The sequence below is a fragment of the Acyrthosiphon pisum genome, chromosome A1 (genome assembly GCF_005508785.2).
Source record: "Acyrthosiphon pisum isolate AL4f chromosome A1, pea_aphid_22Mar2018_4r6ur, whole genome shotgun sequence".
Taxonomy (NCBI): Eukaryota; Metazoa; Arthropoda; class Insecta; order Hemiptera; family Aphididae; genus Acyrthosiphon; species Acyrthosiphon pisum.
Genome location: NC_042494.1, coordinates 57,438,722 through 57,466,463, shown reverse-complemented (window position 1 = coordinate 57,466,463; position 27,742 = coordinate 57,438,722). Strand labels below are relative to the sequence as shown.

Genomic DNA, 27,742 nt, shown 5'->3' with positions numbered 1-27,742 from the left:
AAAATAAATTTATTATTTACCATTTTTTTTTATTTTTAAAATTATCTATCGATATATCTAAGTACTTTATACAAATATTATCAAAACATATACATTGTTTTTTATTATTTAGTTTTAATGTTAAAATTGTCATAAACATTGTACGTTTTATAATAAATAAATAAAACACTTGCAATTATATTCTTAGTATCAATGTTTAATTAATCGAAACAATTTTTGTTTGTATTGATTTATAAATGGTTTTTTCTTTATTGTTTGTTTTGCTCGTGTTGGATTATTAATTTAAACACATAAAATACACATATTTAGTTTTATAACCCTACTTAAAAGTGCCTTTTGTTTGTGACATACTTTTAAAAGCTATAAATAACAATTTTTACGGTATATTATTTTGAAGTATATTTTTGACCATTTTTAACACATACTATTATAAGTTTGCCTATATCATGATTCAGGGCGATAAGTTATGATACCTACACGTTATATGTTTTTCAAATAATGTATTAATATTTAATAGCATCTACTTTTATGTATTATAAAAATAATTTATTATAATTTTTCTATTATAAACACGTTTTGTTTGATTAAAAGGTTATAAAATTCTATGAAATATATTGTTCTTAGAAAATGTAATAAAAATAAATATTTATTTTATTATAAATACGCCAATTACTTATAACATGTTGGCAAGTTTTTTAAAAATATTTTAAATAAATAATAATATACGATTTTTAATTTTTAATTTTTAATCAAATAAATACTTTAAATTTATTATTAGTTATTTATTTTAACTTGCTTAATCCTTTTATGTGTGAAAAATAAAACGCGCTAGCTTATAAATACATTTTGTTGACAGTTTTCATAAGTTCTTATTAAATGTTATGTTTATAGGCTACTTAAGAGAAATCAAATCGGATTCGTGGATGAAACTGCGTTTGAGAGCCTTACTTCTTTGAAAATATTGTGAGTATTAACTATCAATATTTTTAATTTTATAGTGTTGTAAAAGATGTCCAGATTAATATTATTGCAATTATTTTAGTTAATTTACTATGGCTTTGTATCTACTATCAATATTTCATTTTTATTGATATGGGGTCACGTATCTATAATATTTATTTTACTTATAGTGGTAGTTAATTTTGATTCATTTTGTAAGTAAAACAACGTTAAAATAAATATTCGTAACTACCTAGTATTTAAATGCATTAACAATAAAACCAAAAATTCTAAGCTTTTTTTGATCCTTGAAATGTATTATGGTTTTTATTGTTTTTAATCATAATATTGCGAATTCTGTTAAATATAGCTTATAACAATGCCGTTAGAAATGGTTTGTTTTTGATATACTATTTTTATAACTTTAGAATGCTAACTAACTCTTTGAAAGCAAACTATCTTAATATTACTTCAGAGGGTTTATAAAAACGTTTGATTATTATTTTTTTTTTTTTAAGTAATAGGTAATTAAATAATTATTTGGATCAGGTGATCTATATAACAAATACCTAAGTATACACACCAATAAATATACCATGTAGATAGAAGGTGTACAATATTAAAATTAAAATATTTTTACGGTTCTTTAAAATACTTATATCAATGTGTCTTGCTATTCTGTAATTTATTTTTCCTTACATTGAATAAAACTACCGTAATGGGTGACACACTACCTATTACTTTGGTACCTGACATACTATAAAGTCCTAATTATAATTCAGATGACACATACAAATTTTAAATGTTTCGTCTGAAAAATAGTTTAAACTGTATTTAAATTAAAAAACATGACTACGAAACCACAAAACGTTTTACGTACATGTTTTGTTAAATTAATAATGATTGTATAATGAATTGGATTATGTAAGTAGCATACTATTATACCAATGAATTTGTATTACATTTACAGTTTCAAAACAATTATGCAATATAAAATATAAATTCTTTAAATTATGTACCTACTTATAAACTCCAGTCATCTGTTTATTTTTTCTCACCATTTTTTTTTAATTTAAAAATTGTTTAAACTCTTAATTTTGAGAATGGTTTTATTGCGTGATGTGTCCGATGCATAAAAACAATTTAAAAATTAAGACAAATCACATCATAAATAAGGACCTGTAGGTACTTACTATACTACGTATCGTACATACGTTTAAAATAATATAAGTAACTACTCAATTATAACATAAAATAGTAGTTAGGTATAAATTATCGTTTGAATAAGTTAATAACTTAATCAATAAGAAAATATAATTTATTCTTGGTAAAATAAGATTATATTTTGATAAATACATTTTTCACATTTTAGCATCGTATTGCAGTTACAAATTGTTTTGATTAAGTTTTTACATAAATTATTTTTGTTTTGTAAAACTTATAATTATTTAACTTCATATTATTTTAAATACAGTACAAACTTTTCATAAATATGATGTCTAAAAACACACATGAAATATTTCTAGTGAGATAATTACCCATTTACACTTATAGCTTATAGTTTACACCAATTTATAGTTTGGAAAATCTTTAATTGTGCTGAATAACAGCTGGCGTAGTTTTGAGATATCTTTTAAGTGACTTTTGAAATCTTTAATGGTAAAGACTAGACATATTTTATATGAAGCACCGGTTGCAGCTGTTCCTTCCCAAAGGAATTGTCGTTAAGACTAATTATTACAATTTATTTATTTTTCGCGTAATTTAAAGGTCGCTCTCAGATTTTTATTATAAACTGGTTTTATATTTAATGTTTGACAAAAAGCAAAGACATATTATTATTACAAAAAAAAAAAATAATATATTAAAACCTTTATACAATTTTTATAGTAATTTCTTTATAGAGGTAATAAGTTTTAATTACTTGTGGATTTAAATTTAATAATTATTCTGACCTTTAATTTCGCAAACATAAAATTGCACTTATTTTTGGTTTTTGTTCACTATAACATATTATGAAATGCTGATAATATTTTGATTTTAATTTATGCCAACGTTCCTATTGTGCCGTACCTATATTCCACTGAAAATCCAATGAACTAAATTCATGCAATTAAATTATGATGGTAAATAATAATATAATATACAACAATTAATCATTTAATGTATAGAGGGTATCATAAAATATGTTCCATAGGTACCTACTATATTATGCTATAAATTATAATCGATTTGTTTTTATCAAGATCGTTTTGTACAAATTGTTTATTTTATTTTTAACTTATCTATAACAAAAAGCCAGTGGCACTTTGGAATTATTATTGTTTTTATTGTGCTGTTTGATAGCGATATCGAGCAGCGAGTCTGGCGACGGCGGCGGCGCGGTGGCGTCGTTGTCAGTGGCGATGGTGTTGGCGGCGAAGGTGGAGGCGGTGGTGGTGGTGGTCAGTTGGCTGGGTATTACTTTTTGTGTAGTCGTTGTTAAGTGGGCCAAAATAATTTTGATTTTCCGCTGACTGCTTTCCGGTTCATTTTCCCGGAAAGCCAAATAACGCACAACGCTGGAGTTCTCGGAAGTAGAACAAAAAAAAAAATTGCTAGATACCACCCTCAGGGGATTAATCGTTTCAAATCGTCGACTGGAGTGATAATAAAACCGAGCACTCCACCTTTTATTTCATTCGTTTTCACACGGTGGATAGTGAGACATAAAAAATAAAACAAACACACAACACTTACAATGGACCTGCGTTATGTATTATTATTATTTGTAGGCGCGAGGCACGAGAGATTTAAAACATTGCAACCATTGTTAGAGTCGCAATTTCAATGAAAACCTAAGACTCACACGCCTCACGCGCCGTCTTTATTTCAGTTAGTCGTATGGTAATAAAAATATAAATAATATAAGAAATTCAGAAAATCAACAACGAATTTGAACCGTAGTGGCAGTTTTTTTTAAACACATAATATTAGATTACAATAATATTCCAATTTATTAAAAATTAACACTCGTAAATAATTGTTTAAATTAAAATATAATTAATAGGTACATTATTTTGAAGTCTGGTGATTAGAATGGATTATTTTATTATACAACGGAACTTTGATCACATAATAGAAGTTTTATATACTTATAAAATATGTTAGTATAATATTATAATACTCATTATTTGTAGAAGTAAATTTAATTAAAATACCATAACGCTTGATAACTTCAATACCTTAACCGGAAAAAAAATGGTGGGGAGGGGTAACCTCTTAGTTGTACAATAAGTGTCGAGTGACGAGTGTACCCCGTCATAGAGTAAGTCATAGTATAATGTATTTGATTTGAATTTTTCAATTTGATTTTGAACAAAGACCACCGTTTATTACCATGTACCTATCTATATTTAATTATTTATTTATATTGTAATTGTTGTAATTTATTTTACTATTAGTAATGCGTTAGGTTTAAATCATTTTTCACGAATAAAATGCATTCATTATATTTAATTACTATAATAGTTTAAACCTAATATTTTTTATATCAGGAAATCGGATTACCTAGTTAAAAACAGGTGTTGCGTAACAACACCCGGTTTTCCAAAAATCACTTGTTTGTTTTTCTCAATAATATTATTAAGAAAAGTACTGGGAAATTTTAAATTCTGAGTGGAACAATGAATGTATTGATTTTACAATGATGTGTGTTTTTTTTTATGTCTGTCATCACTTTTTAGGACAGTAAAAATGCTTTGATTTTGCTTAAATTTAAAATTTAATAATTATTTTTAGTTAAAAATATATAAAATGCTCAACTTTTATAGCTAAGGATTAAAAATTTAAATAAAGGTTCCACGTAAATAGGTTATATATAAACTACTTTATTCACAATAATATCGTTAAATATACTTAAAAATATCATAGGCTGACTGACCGTTTTCGCTCGGGATCGTTTTTCTTATACAATGGTATTACATCGAATTCAAATTTAACACAATCCATTGCGGTGACCCACTTGTAACCTACTGTACATCAGAGCGACACACACTTGCCCACCTTTTTCCTATTTTAAATCACTCAGAAAGTACCAACTAGATTCACTTTCCTACTATGGTTTCTGCAGAAAAGATATTTGTTGAAGTTGAAAATCTCAGCATTTTTACTGCTCCAAACCGTGATTAAAGTGACAAGAAAAAAAAAACTCACTTCATTGTAAAATCAATACCGCTCAGAATCTAAAATGTCGGGGATACTGTAAGCCAAATAAATTACTCACATGCATATACGACGGTGAAATGGAAAGCAATAATTTATCGTACAGCAGCGTATAATCATAATAACGGTACTTCATCGATGTCGGCGGATCATACTCACCAGGCGAAAAAAAAACTTTTTATCAGCTGCCGTTAAATCCGTGTAAAATCACACGCGTCTCTTATCCATCCTATAAAATACGCACAACATATAATAATATTATATTATATATAGTTTCGCCGGCGAGCTTATTTCACAGTGTATTTAACCGAACCGACCGGGTCAATGGGTTGCAATCGTCGTCGGTCGTCTGTCTTTCGGTATCCTTTTTTTTTTCATTCATTTTATTATTATTTATTTTCGCTGTGGGTCAAAGACCTCTCAGGGAAAACGTCACCACCAACGCCACCTCCGCCGACGTCTCAAGCTGCACATAATAAATCGGAGGGCGTTTATGATTGTTGCGAGATATTTTATCTCGGTCGTCGTAATATTATAACAATAAAATCGGATTTTACGAGACGAGGGATTATTACGTATATTACTATACGTTATTTCCGCCATTTTTCTCATTTTTCTGTGTCCGTTTGTATAATAATAATATAATAATACATATTATTATTAAGTATTATAAAATGCGGTGCGTATGTGACGCGTATTAAATCTCGTGTGTGTTTTCCAGGGAACTCGACGACAATCAGTTGGATACGATCCCGGTCGCTCTTGCCAAGTTGACGTCTCTACAGGAGCTGTAAGATTATTATTATTATTATTAACATTATTATTATTATTATTATTATTATTATTGCGAATATTTTTTTAATAAATAATAATAATATGCATGTACCACATTCATATAATATTATACGCCGTGTACAGACGTGCACCGTACTCGCGCCTTTAACTCATTGAAGTCTGTTGGACGGTTTTTGGCAGATAAGTCACAATTATAATATGGTACTCGTCCACTTGGGTTTCGGTTCTCGCATCTCGTTTATACGAACTCCTCTCTCTCAATTCCCCCCTCCACCACCAACATTCCCACAACACACCCTAGTAATGTGTTTTTAATTCAGGATCGTCTGTAATTTTTTCAGTTTCAACGACATAATATTATTCGGAAACTTTTTCATTCGCAGGAAAACATATTTTATAAAAATAAAAGTAGTTGCGTTGTGTCGTGCGATTCGCATTCACGCCGTGTACTGGAAAACATATTTCAAATGTTTGTACATATTATTCGTATATATTTCGGGTAAAAATGAATAAATAACGCAATTTGAATAGAAATTTCGATTTAATTAAAAACCAACAGAATCGTTATACGGATGAAATTTATTATTTTTATAATGGAAATTGTTATCTTGTAACTATTTATGCATAGTTAGAGAATTACGCCACATTAAAAAAAATTATCCTAGATATTATGAGGTCTATGGAAATAATAATAAAAGCAAAAAAAAAAAAATGAAATGAACAAGAAAAAGTTTTTTCTGTCGCTGTGGATTATTTAGCTGTGAAATCGTTATCATTGTTTCTCGAAATAATTTAAATATTGTAATGCGTATAAATTAAAATGTAATAATATTAACCTAAGAATTTAATTTTCGTTTTGATAGCCATAAGTTGTATGTACGATAAATTAAATTTAAATGTATATAGGTATGCTTGGAAGTTATAAATTTATTTAGAGACGTAAAAAAAGAAATAAACGAATATAATTTAATACTTACTACATTTTTTTTAGTTTTTAATAGCTTTCGTACAGAGTTTTAACGATTTTCTTGCTATTTCAAACGATGGAATTATAAATTTTTCTCGGTTTTTTTACTTTAAAAAAGAGAGCAAAACCGTTTGGAACACCATTTCTTTATCTTTTTCAACACCTTCAAGGTCCGAAGTATTATTTTTCTTATTTATTATATAACGTGATATATTAAAAACACCATTTAATGTAAAAGATGATATATTTTTTTAATGTCTTTTATGTTGCCAAAATATTAACACCAAAACAAATTATTTGCTTCTCAACTTCAGTCGTTATCTTGAAAATAAATTTGAGTAGGTATCTACAATATTAATGATACTGCGTACCTAAGCAGATTTAACGTCATATTTAGGTAGACATTTTTTTTTAATTTGATTGTTAATATGTACCAAAATATTGTACCAAAATTAATAACACATCTATGAATGTTTATAAATTCGCTATTTGGAATACATCCAATAGTTTTGGTTATGGCCAACATTAACAAATAATTATTGTTAATCTTTGGGATAAACTTTGAATACGTTCCAAAAAATAATAAATAAACTAATATGAAATGGCTTACGATGTGCTTTATAAGCTTGGTACAATAAAACTATAATGTGTACAGCGTGAATATTTTTAATGACCCGGCATTATTAAATAATAACAATAATGGTAAGTATAATAATTTGTTTTAAATAAAAACTATAGGTATAACAATATGCGTTACGTCTTTTGAATAAAATGAAATAATTTAGCCAGCAATGTATAGGTACTGTAGGTACTGGTTTTAATTAATTTAGATTTTAATTATACGATTATGTATCAAAATTAAAATTAAGAAAATATAACATGGATCAAATGGATGTGTGAATAGAGTATATATATTGGTATACTACTTACCGATATTCATAATTTGTGTTTTTTATTTAGGAAAACGCTATTTGAATTAAATAATTGCATTTAAATATTTAACACGTGCATCTTTTATAACTCTATACTCGAATACAGTTGTTATGAATTACTTCTATAGGTTCACATAACATAGTTTGATATGTCAATGTCCAATTTTCCTAGGGTAAGTTTACATTAAATGTAAATATGCATTTGGGAACAAATAAATACAAAAGGTATAAATACGAATATTAGATATGTATCGGATACGTATAATATGTACTGTACATTATATTCACATATAAATAATAGACTATTTTATAATATCATAAACATTACACATATACATATAGTATACCATTATATATTATGCACAATGCACATATCATTATACATAATAATATAATATACTATATAATATTATATAGATATTATTATACATACATTGGAACGAAAAGTAATGTGTATTAAAAGTAAAGTGGGGTAGTGCACTAGAGTCGTAAAGAGATATTATGATATGTAGAATACGATTATGGTGAGTAAAAAAAAAAAAAAAAAATGAGAAAAGAAAAAAACGCTGCAGAAAATAAGGTCCTCGTATAGTAAGTTATATTATGACGTATATAAATAACACGGTTTTATGAAAATTTGAAACAGAATAGTGTTAGGATTTGTTATAGGTATGTTATGGGTAACATAAAGTCGAGACATGAATGAATGACACGGTTTTAGTGTACCGTGCAGTTATCTTAAAATAAATGCTTTACTTCATAATAATGTATAACGTATAATAGATGATATACGGCGTAGGTTAAGTTATGATATTGGATAGAAGTGTTGCGTATAAAACAAAAAAGACGTGTAATATTATCAACTCGAAACAAAAAGGTCCCATCCCCGCGGTTGCGGTCGTCCCTCGGAAGACTTATCAAAACATTATTTCAGATCCTCTGGTAATTTATGACTAAAATAATACGACATTGTTAGTATACAGGCCGAAATTCGTATCATAAAAATCTTTTCAGCACACGACATGTTATTTAGAGGTTTTGTAATAAAGCGTACTTTGTTGTTACTTAGGTACGTCAACCGTAGAGTACCATGGGTTACACGACGTATACCTATGTATATTACACGCATTAGGTATAATAGGAGTGTTATTGTATAATATTATACGAGGTATTATTAAAACAACACTTTGTGCGGTGGTTGTCCTCAGTTTCAAAACGTGTTCTGAGCGCCAGCGCTGGCCGGTGACACTAGTTCCCTGATGGGAGACCGCATGGGTTTTAGTGGCGCATCCTCGCCACACACATTCATACTAACCGTACCTCCCCCAGTAAAAAAAAATCAACTTAAAAATAGCCTTCACCCAAAGGCTTATATGTTGCAACGGGTTAGTTAATAGTAATAATAATAATAATAAAAAAAATACAATTTTTTTTGGGGTGTGTTTCAGGTCGTTGTCTGGCAATAATATTAAGTTCGTGCCCGAAGGCGTGTTGCAGCGATCACAAGGTCTAGCACTGCTCGAGCTCAAAGGCAACCCGTTGATTGGCGTACACCCGTATGCGTTCGCTTCCCTACCGAAATTAAGAAAACTGTGAGTGCGACTGATCATAGTATAGATCTGTCAGATTTTTACGTTGCAGTCGGTTACCACATTGTTATTATAATCGTCTAGACACGTTCTCGTGTCGGCAACAGTAACAATAATAATAATTACTATCATCGTTGTTGTTCCAGGGTATTGTCGGAAGCCAGAGAACTCACCGAGTTTCCGAATCTTAACGGGACGTCGGCACTCGAAGTGCTCCGAATCGACAGGGCGAGCATTTATTCGATACCCGATACGTTGTGTACGACGTGTCCTAAATTAAAAAGCCTGTATGTTATACTATAATATATACCTACTTTGCACACGAATGTTACGTTATAATCAATCGTGTTTTTGTGTGTTACTCTATAGTGACATCAAGTCGAACAGATTATCCAGGATACCAAATCTCAATAAGTGTAAAGAACTTAGAGTGTTGTGAGTATAGATTTATGTTTTCACGTATTTATCACGTGATAATATTTTTAATTCAATATTTTCATACAAAATATTTGTAATTTGTATGCAATAATAATATTATTATGTTTGATTTATATAATATTATCTCATCCATTCCGACAACGTGGTTTGAAAATACAAACACATGTTAATTATTTTTTTAAATAAATAACAGTAACATCATAATATTTTCCTATTATTTACGAATATAAAAATTAATTATGATAAAAAAACAGTGCATAATTGTATGTTATCGAAACGTATTTTAATGTGAAATCATATACATTGTTTGATTTAATTTGATTATTAATTTCATATTATAATAGATTGCATATCATTGCACACAAATCATAACGGCATGAGATTTATTCGCATTTGATTTTGCAGAGATTTGGCTAATAACCATATCGCGTCATTGGATGGATCGTTGTTCCGGAACCTATCTCATCTCCACGACTTGTTACTCGGTCACAATTACATAACTTCGGTACCTAGAGACGCCTTTCATGGATTGGTTCAGCTCAAAGTATTGTAAGTGCGACGATTACATTACCATCACTAGATACCGCTATCTCAACAGAAACAATATTATTATCGTTGCCAGGCATCTCAGCCACGGATATAATGCCATTCACAGATGGCGCTATAATAATAATAATAATAATAACAATACCTAAAAATAGTAATAATAAAAATAATATTATGTTTTCGTTTTTACAGGGATTTAGAATCGAACAAAATAGACCGCATTGACGACGAAACGTTTTTGTCATTTACCCAACTGGAAGATTTGTACGTACCCGTTGATATAATAATATTATAATAATAATTGTGTATTAAAATTGTATTGTTATCAAATACGGTTATGATGTTTGAAGTGTCGAAAATTGAGAATTATTATAATCCATTTACAGAAACGTGGGCAAAAACGTATTCGAACAACTACCCACCAAAGGCCTGGAGAGATTGCTGCACCTAAAGACGTTTAACAACCCGAACCTGAGGCAATTCCCGACACCCGAACACTTTCCCAGGATTCAGTCTTTGGTGTTATCGTATGCATACCACTGCTGTTCGTTTTTGCCCCTCCAGTCTGAAGACGATTCGCCGCCATCTTCACAGACGAGTCTCCACGAGTCCGTCATATTTCCAGCCAACGAAAACGATTTCGACATGACTCTCTGGAATTCCAGCATGTCCGACATATGGCCTCAATTGCGTTAGTATAGACATACCATTATTCATTCGAAGTACCCGGCGAAAAAAATATCCACAGAATTATAGAATCCGAGGGAAAATGTGATTGAAAAATAAAATAACCATGCAATATTCACAGCTGAAATATAATTTTTAACATTCAATATTTTATCATACACAACGCACAAAAAATAAGACTTTTTTTACATTAAATATTATTAAAAATTAAATAATATATTATAATAATAGGAACGTGTCTATAATTCCGTATACATAAAATACAAAGAAATGAATGTTTTTTAAATAACTATAGGTAGTTGTTAAAATTAATCAGCACATAATATTATTGAGTATCCATTGCAGAAGTATTTCAACGCAATATACTCACTCTCGCTTACCTGTCATTATTATCTGTTCGGAAATAATATTATAAAGATACAAATTTATTAGGTTTCACACTGTTTTTTTTTTTTTTGCTGGCTGAACGGTCAATACATTATACAGACATTATTATACCTACTATGGCACTATGCCACGCTATGGCCATTTTTTCTCCTGAATATTGTTCCCCTGGGATTTTTATTACTGTGCATATTTTTTCCCCGGATACTCTTATCTAGATTACTACGGAATCGGATTTTGTATGACAAAATATTTTTGAGGCAAGCTATACAATTTGACCTTCCACTCTAACACCATCAGGTTTTTCGTACTCAATTGATATTTCAACAAATTGTATACATTTATATGACATTTAAAAGTTATGATCAAACTAGTGTCCAGTTGCACACCTAGTAACCCACCCACCCACCGACCCGTATTTTTCCTAAGGCAATTGCCTCAAAAAATAGCTGTTCAGCACACCACTGATCATAAGAACGATGTAGATAATTCCAAAATATGTTTTGTCGTACAGTTAATACCGAACCGGTTGAATTGAAAAAAAAAATGGTCGTTGATCGATTTCGAAATCTTTTGCCCAGCGTCCTTTTCGTATTTTTAGACTTTTATTGCTCGTCGGCTGTGCGCATCATATTATCATTTATCAAAAAAACTTTCCATAAATTAAAGTATATGTTTTTCTTAAAAGATTAACTGTTATAATTGTTACACTCGTCGGCGTGTATTAGTTTTATGATCGTACACATAGTCAAAATAACCGGAGATAATTTGAAAAACACAAGTATATTCGGTATGTACACATTAGTGTTTTTCTTTTTTGAATATATCTATTTTATGAATAGATAGTTTGTAGTATTATTTTAATGCGACTGAACAGTAAATATCTACGTAATGTAAAGTAATTTGTATATTAACACTTGAAACTTACTATGTATTATTATTATTATTCCTTAATATAATGAAAACTTTAACATTAGAGTTATTCAATATCACCATAAAAAGATGTTTTAGTAATCAATCAACAGTGACAGTAAAAATTATTTTTGTTTAGTCATATTTCAGTCAGTAGCTTATATTTTTTATTACAATAAATAAACTATAATAATTTATTATTTTTATATTGTAGAATATTAATTAGTAGGAGGCGAGTATAGAGACAAATATTTTTAGGTGGCCGATATGTACGTACTACAACGAGTGAGGAACCACAGTGTGGTTACAATTTTTTTTATGATATCTATTTGCTCATATTCTTATAATACAAATAAAAATAATATATTTCATCGAGATGTATTGGGTTACAAACTATAACTGACATTCATATGAAATCTAATACATGGTTAAAGTACAACCGGAATACCATTGTCGTTATCATATTTCAGAACGTCAAAATAACTTATTAATATTGATACTAAAAATGCAGGGAATATTATGACACAGTTTATACGTTTTGTTTCATATAGTAATTTTGTATTGTGCGTATCTACTTTCAATATATATTAATATACAAACACGTACATTAAAAGTTTGAAAAAAAATAATAGGTAGTTTTTATTATATTATTTATGTTTTAGAGTTTTCCATAAAACCTGTTCGCAGATCACATCATAATCATAAAATGTAGGTTATATAACACTATGTAGGTATTATAATTTTTATGATTGTCACTAAAAATTTACTAACTATAAATATTTTCTGTATTAAAATATACAATTCATAAAAATTGGAAATCATCTGTTGAATAATGACTTATGTTTGAATAGAGTTCAGTTGGACCACACAACATTTTTTTAGGTCATATAATTATTTTGTTGGTTTATAAATATGCAAATATAGTGAGAACTTTTTTTTAATGTTACCATGATGTGGATGGTAACTTGTAACTACGTGATTTTGTTCTAAATTTAGTCATTAAGACATTGAATTTGGGTTAAAAGCTTTGCTGAAATTATCTTTAGAAAATATTGCATATTTTAGGTAGGTATCTATAACAAAAAAAATAATTTCTCTGTGCTAAGCATATAAATATATGTAATATTTTTGTATAGAAGCTTATTGATTAAGAATATTGTCTATGCACTTAGTTCCTCATGAATTCAATTGTATAGCAGATTTGAAATCAAGTTGTCGATGATCAATAATAATATATTGTTTTAGATAAGATAACATTCCTTATTTTTTGATTCATTGTAGGCTCGTCATAGTTCATTATAATGGAAAAATTAATTTTAAAATAAAAAAAAACCACTGGTTGATTTATTTAACAAAAAGGTTCTATGTAATGTAAGTTGGTTATCGATAACCTGAAATTTTGAACAAATTACCTGATCAATCTTCAAAGGAGCTATAGTCCACTTAGTAAAATAGTATTGTTTAAATATATTGTCTTGTAATATAATAAGTCTTATTATTTAATTTTCCATATTTTTTCTACGTTTTTTTTTTTTGGGTAGTTTAAAGTTAGGTACCTTACAAAATATGTTCTTGTAACACCTTCTTTGATATAAATTAAGCGTCATAATTTCCCCAACGTATTCAATATTTTTTTTAAGTATTAACATAGTCATAATTTTTGTAAGTACTAATAGTATGCACTGTGAGTGATCAAACTTTCATATGTAGTCCTCTGAAGTATTTTAATTTTTGCAATAATAAATAAGCAAATCAAACATTAAACAAATACATAATTAAAATAATACAATATCATCTACTTGGGTTTTTTTAAAGTATTGTAAAATAAAACTTTTCAAGTGATTTCATCTTTTATATTTATAATTTTTGTGTAGGTACTTATTGTTTAACAAACGCACACCATCTGCAGATGACATTTTGCGTTATGGTAAAAAAGTTATCCACCCCTTTTTAAATAATTGTTCTATTCGTTCGTTGTTATTTTTGTTAATATCCAGTGGACCACGAATGACATATCAGCTATGTGAAACTATTCATGTATTTATTTTAAAATAAATATAAATTTTTTAGTTTAAAACTGTCTTTCTTTCACAGAAAATTTAAGTAAAAAATTTGGAACGCAAGTCAATGATTTGTGGGATTCATTTGGTTCAGACTTCACGTACCCAGGAAATTTGCCATCATACATGGAAGAATATTTTGAAGAACAACAGTTGGAAGGAAAATCACAGGATGTAATGTCGTCAAAAATCAAATGCTTGCCACTTCCCGGTAAGTATTTTCTTTAATCCATGTGTAATATAATAAGTCGTCGACAAGAGAGTCCAACTAACATTTTTTATATAGGTCCGTTCCTGCCGTGCCAAGATCTCTTCGATTGGTGGACATTGAGATGTGGAGTATGGGTGGTATTCTTACTGGCAATGTTGGGCAATGGAACCGTGGTATTCGTGCTGATATTTGCCAGAAGTAAAATAGACGTGCCAAGGTTTCTTGTGTGCAATTTGGCCGCAGCCGATTTCTTCATGGGCCTCTATTTAGGTATCGTCTTACAATAAACATACCAAAACATTACAGTACTAGTGTAGTACTGCTGTCCGCTGTATCAGTTTTAGCCAAGATATTCATACTTTGATGGTTTTACAGGTATATTGGCTGTCGTTGACGCTGGCACGCTGGGAGAGTTCAAAGTGTACGCGATACCTTGGCAAATGTCTGCTGGTTGTCAGCTGGCTGGCGTATTGGCAGTGCTCAGCTCCGAACTTTCAGTTTACACATTGGCCGTTATAACACTGGAACGGAATTACGCGATCACGCACGCCATGCATCTAAACAAGCGTCTATCACTTAAACACGCGTCGTACATAATGCTTTGTGGTTGGATTTTTGCCGGTGGCATGGCCGCGTTGCCACTGTTTGGCGTATCTGACTACCGTAAGTACGCCACGTGCTTGCCGTTCGAAACCACCACTGGCACGTGGAGTTTGGTTTATGTAGTTTTCCTGATGTTCATAAACGGTGTTGCATTTTTCATACTCATGGGATGCTACTTGAAAATGTATTGCGCCATCAGAGGCTCTCAGGCCTGGAATTCTAACGACTCGCGAATCGCCAAACGCATGGCACTGCTCGTGTTCACCGATCTGCTGTGCTGGGCCCCCATAGCATTCGTCTCTTTGACGGCCATCTGTGGGTTTCACCTCGTCTCGCTAGAACAGGCCAAAGTGTTCACGGTGTTCGTGTTGCCGTTGAACTCATGTTGCAATCCATTTCTCTATGCCATACTGACAAAACAGTTTAAGAAAGACTGCGTGATGATATGCAAAGCCATAGAAGAGTCCAGAGTGACCAGAGGCATCGGCAGGTGTAGACACAGCTCTAACTTCAGCAACAGGCAGACTCCGGCTAACACCAACAGTCTGGTGGATAGGTCATCGCGAGACAACTATCCACATCCTCCGTGCAGCTGCAATGTTAAACTGTTGGACGATAAGTCCGTGAAAACAGAGGAGACATTCTACGATTGGCTGAACATTAAATTTAGAAGAATAATGTCGTGTTTACAGCGAGAGTCTGATTCGGGCAGACAGTATATGAGGAGTGACCGGTACGCTTACCAAATCGCCGAAATACAGCAAAAACAGCATAAGCGCGCGTCATCGATGTCGTCTAGTGAAAATTATAGTTCATCAAGATCAGATTCGTGGAGACAGCATCACCATCACCATCATCACCACCATTGTGGCGTACCCTTGAGACTTCTGGACCCAAAACAGAGGCGTGCCAGTTCATGGATTGTGACGAGGAAGACTTCGCAAGACTCAAATCTGTCGAGCTCGAGAAACGACAGTTCGGGTTCCGCCAACACAGCCAGCACTAGTATAAGCACGAGGGCTTCCAGGTCCAGTGTAGGTTGCAGCGACCATAAACCAAAGCCTCGGCTGACGCGCCAACCAGCCGTTTTAGACGACCCCGAGCTGGTGGTGGGTGGTTCTCCTAACAGATTAAGTGTTCGATTTTTGGCCACTATTCCTTCAGCAGCTGAGACCAGCGTTTACAGAGCAGATACCGAGGACGAAGATGACGAAAACAGAATGGATGATTCGCTGAGGCCAGAAAATTCGCCAACGACTACTGCTAGTGAAAGGACTACGCCACCGGATTCTAAACCAACGTCCCCACATAGTTAAAATGTCACTATATTTTTTACGTTTAGTAGACTTTAGATAATTTCGTACATAAGTTTTATAGTCATACCAAGTAAGATTCTGAGACATAGCCATCTCGAACAAAATATATAGTAACCAATGATAACGTGACACGTGATAATATCCTGTAAGATGTAACTCTTAACGATGTAACTTATATTATTGTTATGATTACTATTGAATAATAGTTGTTCCCAACCACACATGCGTAAATAATTAAAATATTATGTATAATATATATTATATTATCCTGTTATGACGCATTTTTATGAAAATTCATTACCTACATCATTTTAATCTTTTAAATATCGATGAACAAAAACGCCGAGTCTTAACTTATGTTTTTATAATATTAAATTAATAATAATATATTATAAGAATATTATTGTCTTTTAAATTAAATTTTTTTTTACTTTATTTTCCCATTAAATAGCGTGGGAAAGTATTCTATATAGCCTAAACATTTGTAAGTAAGTAGATCATATTTATAACATATTGGTGTCTTAAGCCAACATAATATTCAGTTTGACGAGCTTTAGTCGATCGGTTTAAAGACAAGTTATATAATACAAATGAATACAAAAATAACAGCTCGAGCCAAGACAATACTCTATAGCAAATTAACTAAAAAGGCTGTGTTTTAGTACAAGGAATGACGATATAAATTACGTAGGTTATTATATTTTAATAATAATAATAATGTTCTTTTTTTTTTTACTCTAAGTTTGTGTAATATGTATGTTATAAATAAATATGGTTTTGCGTTAAAAGTATATTTCAAAGCAATTGCACGTGTGCGTCAAACACAGATACTTTTTGTACAGTAAAAAAACTTTTTTTGCAATTTATAATCTCCATGATTGTACCATAATAAAAAAATGTAAATGTGAGACGATGAAAAAATAATTCTGTTGCTACGCTCATAATAGTTATAAATTATAACAGGAAGAGTATACAATAGATATACTTTTCCAGTGTACCCACTGACAATTGCTCTGTGAGATACTTTACTGACAAAACCGTATGTTCGCCTGTTCCTGATTCGTGTCATTTTTGCCGGTTTTTTTGTACATTTTACTATAATATGTAATAAATTATTATTCGTAATTTTGTCATTCTATTTTTAATGGATGCTCAAAATCAACATACTCTGTGTACAATTTATTCCTTGTTTATAATTTGTAGATAAATTGATGTTTGAGTCTTATAATATAATTATATAATATTGCGTTCCACCTGTTATATTGGAACCAAACTATTACACTTCCACATTTTTCAAAAACACTCGATGCTATATAGAACATTTTGCACTACATTAACAACAAAACAAAATATTTATTATTTTTGTTTAGCGTATGTTATAAATAATTCAATTTTCACTTTGAAGATGAAAAAAAGAGCAGCGATATCAATTTGAGTTAGATTATATTGCAATTATATTATTATTGTATGTTTTCAATAGAAAATAATATTGTTCTGGTTTTAGCTGACTTGAGTAGTTACAGTTTTAACTACCAGGGTGTACTTATCGTATCGTTTTAACATTTTAAACTCTAAACGGAGTGATGAATGTATTTCTTTTACAATTATGTGTTTTTGTTTAATAATATTGTTTTATTTATGTGTGTCTGTCATCAATTATTTAGTGCAGTAAACATTTTTCAATTTTTAATTTTTAGGGTAGCTTCTGTCAGAAAATGTAATTTAATTATTACTAATTATTGAGGTACAAAGTCAGGAGAATTTTTTTAAATGTACGAGATTACTTACTCAATACCGGGTTCGACAAGATCTTATTTCGTAATAGTATTGTAATACAAAAATAAACAACCGTATTAAAATGTTGACAAAATATTTTTATAAGAATTTTTTAAACATGATAATATAAATAGGTATGATAACATATTTTCATTTCTATTGAGCAGTAGTTATAGATAATATTAAATATTTGATTTATTTTCTTTTTTTAAAAGTCGATACAATTTGTTCTCTGTTAAAAACTTAAAAATGCTGAAAGTGCAATACGTGGTTCTTCGTAAGTTTTTTGAACAAAAATTTAACAATAGGTACCGAAAATACATGTATAAAATTTTTTTTTTCATAGATGTATGATAAGTTCAAATTACGATGAAACATGATACCTATGTCATATATTTAAACGAAAACAGACGAGGTTTTTTACCCTTAGCAATTGCCGTTGTGATTAAAAATCAGTAATCGAAGGGAAAATAAAATATTTTTTATTACGTATTATATAATATTAGGTGTTGTTTTGATACACAATGCAAATTTAAAAATATTTAGATTATTTTAAGGTATTTATAGTCCACGATTCACAAACCTATTTCCCGTCATTCTACGGTACCACTGCAGTGGTTTATTATAGTTAACAACAGCTAGTTAAGGTAAGTAACCCTATATTGATCATTAAATCATTGAAATATGATGATATTACTATCGACTTTAGTCACTTAATTGTTAAAAATAAATGGAATACCTATAAATATGTTAAGTTATCAATATTAATGCAATATTTGGTTGTTACCGACATTTTAAAAAGTGTCTAATCTAATACTATAAACAGCAAGCGCGTAACGCCCTCTAGGTATAGTAATAAAGGTATAGTAGTAAAACCGTTTTGTTTGTGTTTATGCCAAGTCTCCAGTTTATGAACTAGGATAAAGCTATGTCGACTTGTTTCTGTAGGGCCAAGATAGCGTACCTAGGGTTACGATTTGTGGTATAAAACATAGTATCGTCGGCAAACAAGGCAAGACGACAGTTGTCGTTTACTGGAATATCATTGGTATAAACGAGGTAGAGGTACGGTGAAAGCCAAGAGCCTTGAGGGACGCCGGCGCTGATTGGATGGTTAGTTGAGACGGAGTTTTCGACTCTGAAGTTGAAACATCTGCTGGATAAGAACGATTCAATTAGTTTTACGAGGTGAATAGGAGTACCTATTTTGAGTAGCTTGTTGAGAAGACCTTCGTGCCAGACCTTGTCGAAGGCTTTTTCTACATCGAGGAAAATCGCTGGAGTTATCTTCTTGTCGTTTCTGTTTTTGCACAGTTCATCTGTAAGTTTTAATAATTGCAAAGTGGTAGAATGTTGCTTGCGGAAAGCGAATTGTTCTTCACGGATCAGGTGTTCAGTTTTGGATTTTAGTTTAGCAAGAATGATTATCTCGAAAACTTTGGCAATAGAGGATAGCAGGATAATAGGACGGTAGCTAACGGGGTCAGCGTGATTTTTTCCCGGCTTTGGTATGGTGATGATTTGACCTCTTTTCCATACATCCGGGAAGTAACATAAGCGAAGGCAACCATTAAAAATGTGAGTCAGCTTTAGAATAAAGTTTTTTGGTGAATTTTAGTGCGTTGTTTGTTATTGTATCTGGTCCAGGGGCTTTCCGTTTTGGTAGGTGGTTAATAATATTTTCAATGCAGCCTGGAGTGGTGAGTTCGTTGGATCTGACGAGTGAATTTTTAATAGTGTTTATGCTGTTAGTTACTTCAACGAGAAATGGGCCTTTATTCGGCGTGAATTGTTGCTGATAAGTGTTCGCGAACAGTGTTAAGCCGTTCGGCCCCATGAGTGGGTGAGTTTCTGGTGATTTTTTGAGTAGTTTTTTGTTTAGCTTATAAATTGAACCGTCAGTTGTATCTATCGAGAAAAGAAATTTGTCCCATTCGTCTTGTTTATGGGTGGTAAGCATTGATTTTATGAAAGCTGTTTTGAGGTTGAGTAGCTTTTTAGTAGCCGGGTCTCTGTATCTTTGCCACTCGCGTCGTTTACGGTTTTTAACTTTGATTTCATTTATTATCTCAGGTGGCAACCGATCGCGGTAGAACAGTTTGTTGTTTACTTCGTATTTGCTGCTTTCTAAGGCTTCTTTTGCTTTAGACGTGAGGGAGGCTATTGCATGGTTGATGTCGTCGCGGGTGTTGATTGGTGGTAGTTTTCCCTTTGATAGCGTGTCTAGAGTATTTGTGTATTTGTTCCAGTTTATTCTCTTAGGAGGGGTGGGCGGCGATGACGTTATTGGAGAATTATTTATTTGCAGGAGTACAGGATTGTGGTCGGAAGAAAGTTCATTTAAAGATGTAGATGATATTGATAAATTTGGAAGTTTGGTTGTCTGATCTGTAGATATGAAGATTTTTTAATTTAATAGTGTTATTTGAGTTGAGTTTGGTTTCTACGAGTAGTATAATATCGGCCCTGATTTTGTTTATAAGATATTGTAGTTCTAGAATTTTATTTGATATTCCATTACAGTTCCAATGAATAATTTTTAGATCATTATTCATTTCGATTTGAAAGTAGGGCAAGGAATGATTTGATCGTCGTAAGCATAATAGACTTCGGATCGCCGTCCGAAGTAAAGGCAGTGAGTAATTCAGTGAGGAGAATAATGATTTCTGAGACGTTGATTTTATTTGGGCTGTTTGATTTTGTCTTCGATTTGACAGTGTCTGCATATTTAATACTTGTGTTTGCGTGTTGAGAAAGTGGGTTTTGGTGCGTGGGTGGAGGAGGTTTGTTTAATAGGTTTCGATGATTCTACTATGTGTGAATAGTATGGGCAGCCGCGGAAGTTTGCTGTGTGGTTACCCCGGCAGTTGCAACATAACGGTGCTTCTTCTTTCGGTTTGATGCAATCTTTAGCTAAGTGTTCACCCCTGCATTTAAGACAGCGTGGTGGGTGACCGCAGTTTTTAGAGCCGTGGCCGAATCGTTGGCAGAGATAGCATTGCGATGAACCTGACTTTTTAAAAGTTTCTACTCTTACTGAAATGTAAAACATAGCTGTAATTTTGAAGATGGTCGTGGCTTGCGGTGTTTTCGACAGTATGACAAGACACATAGGCAGTGGACATGAATTTGACAAGCGTTTGACTGTTTTCACATTGAACCCTCGAAGTTCAAGTTCTGTGGTTACTTCTTCTTCAGTTATGTTGGTGGGTATTCCTCTGATAACCACCTTTAGGGTGTGGTCCTCAGGGAGAGTAAAGGAAGTGAAAGCAATTTTATAGTTCCTCAAAGCAGATTGTATTTTCCTGAAATTCGTAGATGATTGTAGTTGGAGTCGAACAGAGCCTTTAGAATCAATTTTTGCAGTGAAATCGTTGATGTTAATTTCGGTTTCTTCGAGAATGGATTTTGCAGACTTTCACCAGCCATTGGAGTTTAGAATAATGGGTCGAATATTTATTTTGCGTTCTGTGCTCGGGTTTCGAGATGAAAGCTTGGAGTTTAATAAGCTTTCGGAGGACGTAGTTAGCGAGTTTGAGTCGAAAGAATCAGTTTGGTCTTCGGAATTTGAACGAGAACGGGTGTCGGAAACGACAGTATCATGGTCAACAGTTCCGGAGATGGTATCGGGTGAGGCTTTCTTCGAGATTTTGGGTTTTATAACACGGGTAGTATTTTGGTTTGCCTTTCGTTTCTTCGCCATGGTGGCTTAGCTTACGATTTCGGACGTGACGATCTGGTTTTCTGGAAGATCTTCTGTCTTATGTTGGAGGCAGTGTTTTCCTTTTTCGGTGAATTTGGTAATACCTCTGGATAGGTATTTTCCTTCCTTATCCCTTGATATCACCCCCATCATTGTAAGTTGTATTTTGGTTATTGTTTTTTAGTGTTTTCTTAATAACGGCCTGTGATTGGTCGTTATTTGTCCATGTTATTTGTTGGTCCTGGAAGGACCGTTTTAATTATGTACGTGTAATAAATTTTCCGTAACAACTTATCAGAGCCAGTAATAGCATTACCATTATATTCTTACCAAACCGACTCCGACCACTAAAATCATCTTCATTATAGGTGCGACTTATGTTATTCCACAATTGGTATTGGCTTTATAAATACCATTAAAAAGTTTAAAAAATTTGAAAACTTCATTATGCGTATAAAATAATAATTCAAGTAATAGTTAACTGTTTTAAATTTCTAAGATAAGTATTTTATGAATAAATACCTTGGTAATAATTACCTTTGAAAAATTTGTTTGAAAACAAATCGTTATTTTACGTTTGAATATCCAACGTCGTCATAATTTGAACTTTGAATTTCCAACGCTCTCAAAAAATCGATAAATCTTTATGCTAACTTTTTTTAATTTTAGTACCTTAGGAATACTTATGAGAAATTATGGAAGATATTTCTACATATTTTCAAGCCTACATATTAAAATTAAAAAAAATCAATTGTTAACAATTTTGATGATTTTTGTTAAAATTCTAACTTCAAGTACTCAGAAAAAATGATTGTAGATTTATTCTCCACCTTTCTACTTTACTTGATTTATTTTAGTAAGATCAAGTTATTAGGAACCTTGTATTAACTTTTGAGTTTTTGGTCAATGTTTAATCAAAGCATTAACTTAATCAACAAATATCGAAAAAAAATAATTAAAATTTAGCAAAATATTTGTACGTAGGCATGATTAAAAATTAGCAAAATATAGGTGAATTAATCATATATCACCGGGTATATGGACCCACCACATAACACTATCGGGTAATTATATCACCATCGTGTGATCATCACCATATTACCTACGTGTAATCATATGACCATCGGGTTATTATATCAACATAGGGTGATCCTCACTATATCACCACTGGGTAATTATATCACAATCGGATGATCAACACTATATCACCACCCGATCTCGTAATATAATATTATGATATAATTGGTATGGTTGAAATTATACAACTGCAGTAACCTGGTGTATGTAGTAGACCCTCGAAAAGTTAAGAGCATTACCTTAACAGGCACTTATGAAAATATACATCTAACATATTTGTATAGTAGAATTGTTTCTCTGATACCAGTCGATTTTTAATCTCGTATCAGACTCATTCCGGCATAAACATTTTTAGAAAAATAACCTTTTTAATATTATTAAAACAGCCGTTCAGTTACTCAACAGCCTTGGTCAGTTTGTTTCCCTACTCTAAATGTATTAAAATATTATATATGCCAGTAAAAGCGGTCACTTTAATAAACTAATATGCCATATAATGTGCCATTAAAACGGCTGAGGGTTTGTTTCAACTAAATACCATCATAGTATGATACTATGATGCACTAAATATATTTGACAAGTGACAACAAAAAAATTAATAATACATTACATTATAATATTATTAGTATGCAAATCATTTAATTTTATATCGTTTTTACTTTTTAACAACTAACAAAGACTAGTATATTGTAAAATATTAATTTAAAAACGCTCGTAATTCACTTAAAATATTGTAAAGAGCCAACGAGTAAACGCATATTATAATGTTTTTACATTTAAGTATATCATTGTTGTATCATTCACTTTTAAGTTTGAACTGTTAGACGCAAGCCAGGGCAAGTAAATGATGATTTTTAATTGATTTAAGTTAAGGTGGTGGAAAATATTTAAAAAAGTTTGTAGTTAATAGTTATCCTAATTTTTGTTTAACTTGGTTAAGTTAAAAGTTATATGGAAACTTGCAATCAACTTATTAACTTAAGTTAAGTTGTTTATTTATTTATTGACACATAAATGTGTCATCAACTAAATTTAATCTAATCGTTTAGGAGGAGTTCTAATAAGTACATACGTATAGACGAATTGTATATATCTATATTTGCTATTATTTATAATTTATACTTTTATAAGGCAAATGTCTGAAAATGAACTAATAGTTGGAACTTGTGGCAAGTTCATTTTTTCAACTGACAAAAAACCACTAATTTTACTATGACTAAATTTGTCAAAAAGATAATTACTGTCTAGTAATTAATATAAAATATATTGAATAAATACAAAACATAGTAATATACACGTATTTACATTTTGTGTTTTCATATTATGTAAAATGATAAAAAAGATTTTCAACAGAGTGTCTGAATGGGTGGGACAAACGCATTATGTTAGATTTAGTGTGGTGAATATTAAAATAAATGTATTTTTTTAATAATGTACCAACCTAATTGTATTTGTTTATGTGGTATAGCAAATTAGTAAACATATATTATATTATATAACTGCGATATTCTCGTGTCAGTTGAATTTTGAATTGATTTATCTTCCGTTTAAATATTACCTATGACTTATATAATAGCTTACCAATAATAAATTGGTGATCGAGTTTTGTTACAACGCGAGTTGTACAAATAATTTTAAGCTCCCAAGACCACGGCTGGTTACAAGATGCAAACCAAAAGCGTACATTCCGTGGCTCAACAATATTTACAAATGACATGTCTCACACTATCACACATTGAACGTGTTCCGATTATAAATTCACTTATTTTACATAAATTACACTAAGACATCTGTTGTATACTATACCTGATGTTCCTAATTATATTGAAATATTTACTAAATAAATTCATTAGGTATTACATAATATACATACCTATGTGCATTACTTGTGTGAATATACATATTTATTTTAAAAATCAGTGTTTGTTTTGTATAAAATTAAACAACCACTACAAAAGTACAAAATAGAATTACTGCTGATTATAAAAACAAATTAATGTTTATAAACTCATCGTATTCTCCACCATATGGTATGGATTTTAAACTGTGGGTATCATTACGTCAACCGATCAAACATCTGCAGTAGCTGACAGCGAGTGAAAATCACGTCTGTTGTATCATTTTCCCGTAAAAGATATTGTTTTAGTGTTAATTTAAATCAAAATAACTATTTGTAAATAGAAAATTTGAAGATGCGATCTACTGACACCTTATTAGGTTTCTTGCTGATAATATTATATGCTCCAATGCAGTAAAATGTAATATATAAGTATGCCTTATGTACCTATAATATACTGTTTAGAAACTCGTAACTCACGTTAAGTCTGCATAATGAAGGTAAGTATAATTGATAATATTTAGTATCACTTTAGGTCGACACTACATGACCACGCGACCTTTGACATATTTCGACAATCTTTAATAAAATATATACCAAATATAATTATATTATATTATATACCCAAGCTCTTTGAAGATAACCCTCTTCTCTTTGTATATTAAAATAAATCATTAATTACCTAACGTTTGTTAGTGAAAATTTATTAAACCGTTTACACTCTGGATATAATCCAGCTGAATACGCAAGAACATAAATCGATGGGTACTTAAATAAGTACATGGTCCAGTAAGTTTCACAAAATATAATAAGTTTTAAGATATTTTAAATTAAGTTTTGATGTTTTGTTTCCATATAATTAAAGTATTTTTTCTAATTACAAGGTGGATAAGCAATATTATTGCGTACAAACTGTTGAGTTTATTTTGAGGTTTTAAAACATGCGTCATTCTGTAGCACATCCTAGATTGGTGATCACTTGCGATTTTCAAAAACTGTACATGCTTTTCACCTATTTTCCACCAAAATAAATATAACACTTAACTACTTAAGTATGCAGATAAATTCTTAAAATTCTTAAAATTCATTAAATCTAGTACTATTATTGTACTAATATAAACTATTGACGTACCTACATTTATAAACGCATTCAATTCTGGATAGGTACCTACCAACATATATGTACGTTATCAAAACATTGCTTTTTAAGAATGGTATTTAAGAAATTTTACAAAAAATGTAAGTGAAATGTTAGTACATCCATAAAAATAGCTGCTATGTTAATCTTAAAAATAAAAACATAAGACTACCATAATACAATCGTAAAATCATTATAAAAATCGCATGATAATGTTTTATTTGTTTAGATTATTCATATTCTGGTCAAAACTACCTGATACCTGAATGAATAAACCATGTAAATTCAATAAAATATTAAGTTCATCTGCATTGAATATATTCATTCAAGAAAAAAATACATGTTTATTTTCCATGGATAAATATAATTGGTAACTAATTAAATTATGGTGTTAATATATATTTTTGAGTAATATATTTAAATAATGGGAAAATATGGGAAAATATGGAACTCAATAAATCTTTCGAATTGAAATTGTGATTTAAACAGAACTAATTAAAATATAACTCAAAGGTTTTATAGATTTGAAATATGACAATTTTAATACCTATTGAAAATAATGTTCAACAACCTTCAATAGGTACTGAAGAAAGATTCAAACGTAAAAATGAACATAACAATTTATAGTAAAGTGACAATTTAACGATTTTAACAAAAAAAGAGTATTATAAATTATTATTAGGTAGGTACCAAAATAACTATCTTTATTTTACTTCTAGAAATACAAACCAATAACTCTTATTATTATAATTTATTTGTGCATGCAGCTTGTGTGCATCGGCGTGGCTTCGTTCCGAATGTCCAACCTGGTCGTTAACTTGGTTAGAAAAGCATCTGACTGCCTCCCGGCGAAAACCGGTCGCTGCCCGGTACCGCTCTTATTCTTAAATAGGATATATAGTTCCGTATAGTATCCCCATAAAAAAATCACAACGTGTTAAGTCGCAAGATTGCCAAAAATAGTGGCCTTTTAAAATTCGGCGTGCTTTTTGAAAAATCTGCTATACTAATAATTGTAATAATTTATCATGTTATTATTATTATTATTATTATTATTATTATTATTATGTTAATACAATTATTGATTTTTACAACAGTTACTTTGTCCAATGTAAAACATTTTCTAATTAAGTCGATAATCATTAGGTGCTCAGGGAGTTCATTATAAATTTGAGATTTTCAGCATAGTATTTGATGCGTACCTACAAATAATTCTTTCCCCTCCTATACTTAAACATAATCATTGTGTATTGTTGTCTTGAAATGCTATTATTTTCAACTATTTTGTCGGACAAAGGTATCTATGAATACAAAAGAGGATAATATGAAGTAATATTAAAAACTAACCTGTTTTTTCTGACGGAAATAGCACTGCAAGATAAACGTTTTTATTATACGCAAACACCTTTTCAGTTACCAGTTTATTAAATATTTTTTTTTTTTAAAAAGTCCTTTTTGTATTAACAATACTTGGTATGGTAATGATTATATTATTGTTTTAATTTGATATACCTAGGTATTCGCATTGTATTTGTCTTTCAATCATATTATGTATGTAGGTACATAGGTACACTGCTCAAACTATCAAAGTAATTCCATCGCATAATTAGGTAGTCATGTTCACCAACA

The 27,742-nt window shown here is 30.7% G+C and overlaps 1 protein-coding gene across 1 annotated transcript in view; it reads left to right on the top strand.

Annotated features, from left to right (window-relative positions):
• LOC100158787 (leucine-rich repeat-containing G-protein coupled receptor 5) overlaps positions 1 to 17,748 on the top strand; it is an 89,194-nt gene extending 71,446 nt beyond the window's left edge. The window contains exons 8-18 of the mRNA XM_001948741.5: positions 892 to 963; positions 5,864 to 5,932; positions 9,285 to 9,428; positions 9,572 to 9,712; positions 9,795 to 9,860; positions 10,269 to 10,412; positions 10,602 to 10,673; positions 10,796 to 11,100; positions 14,487 to 14,663; positions 14,739 to 14,933; positions 15,039 to 17,748. Of these exons, the coding sequence (XP_001948776.2) occupies positions 892 to 963; positions 5,864 to 5,932; positions 9,285 to 9,428; positions 9,572 to 9,712; positions 9,795 to 9,860; positions 10,269 to 10,412; positions 10,602 to 10,673; positions 10,796 to 11,100; positions 14,487 to 14,663; positions 14,739 to 14,933; positions 15,039 to 16,582 (2,929 nt within the window). The 3' untranslated portion in view covers positions 16,583 to 17,748. The remainder of the gene's footprint in view (positions 1 to 891; positions 964 to 5,863; positions 5,933 to 9,284; positions 9,429 to 9,571; positions 9,713 to 9,794; positions 9,861 to 10,268; positions 10,413 to 10,601; positions 10,674 to 10,795; positions 11,101 to 14,486; positions 14,664 to 14,738; positions 14,934 to 15,038) is intronic.
• Positions 17,749 to 27,742: the final 9,994 nt, after the last annotated feature.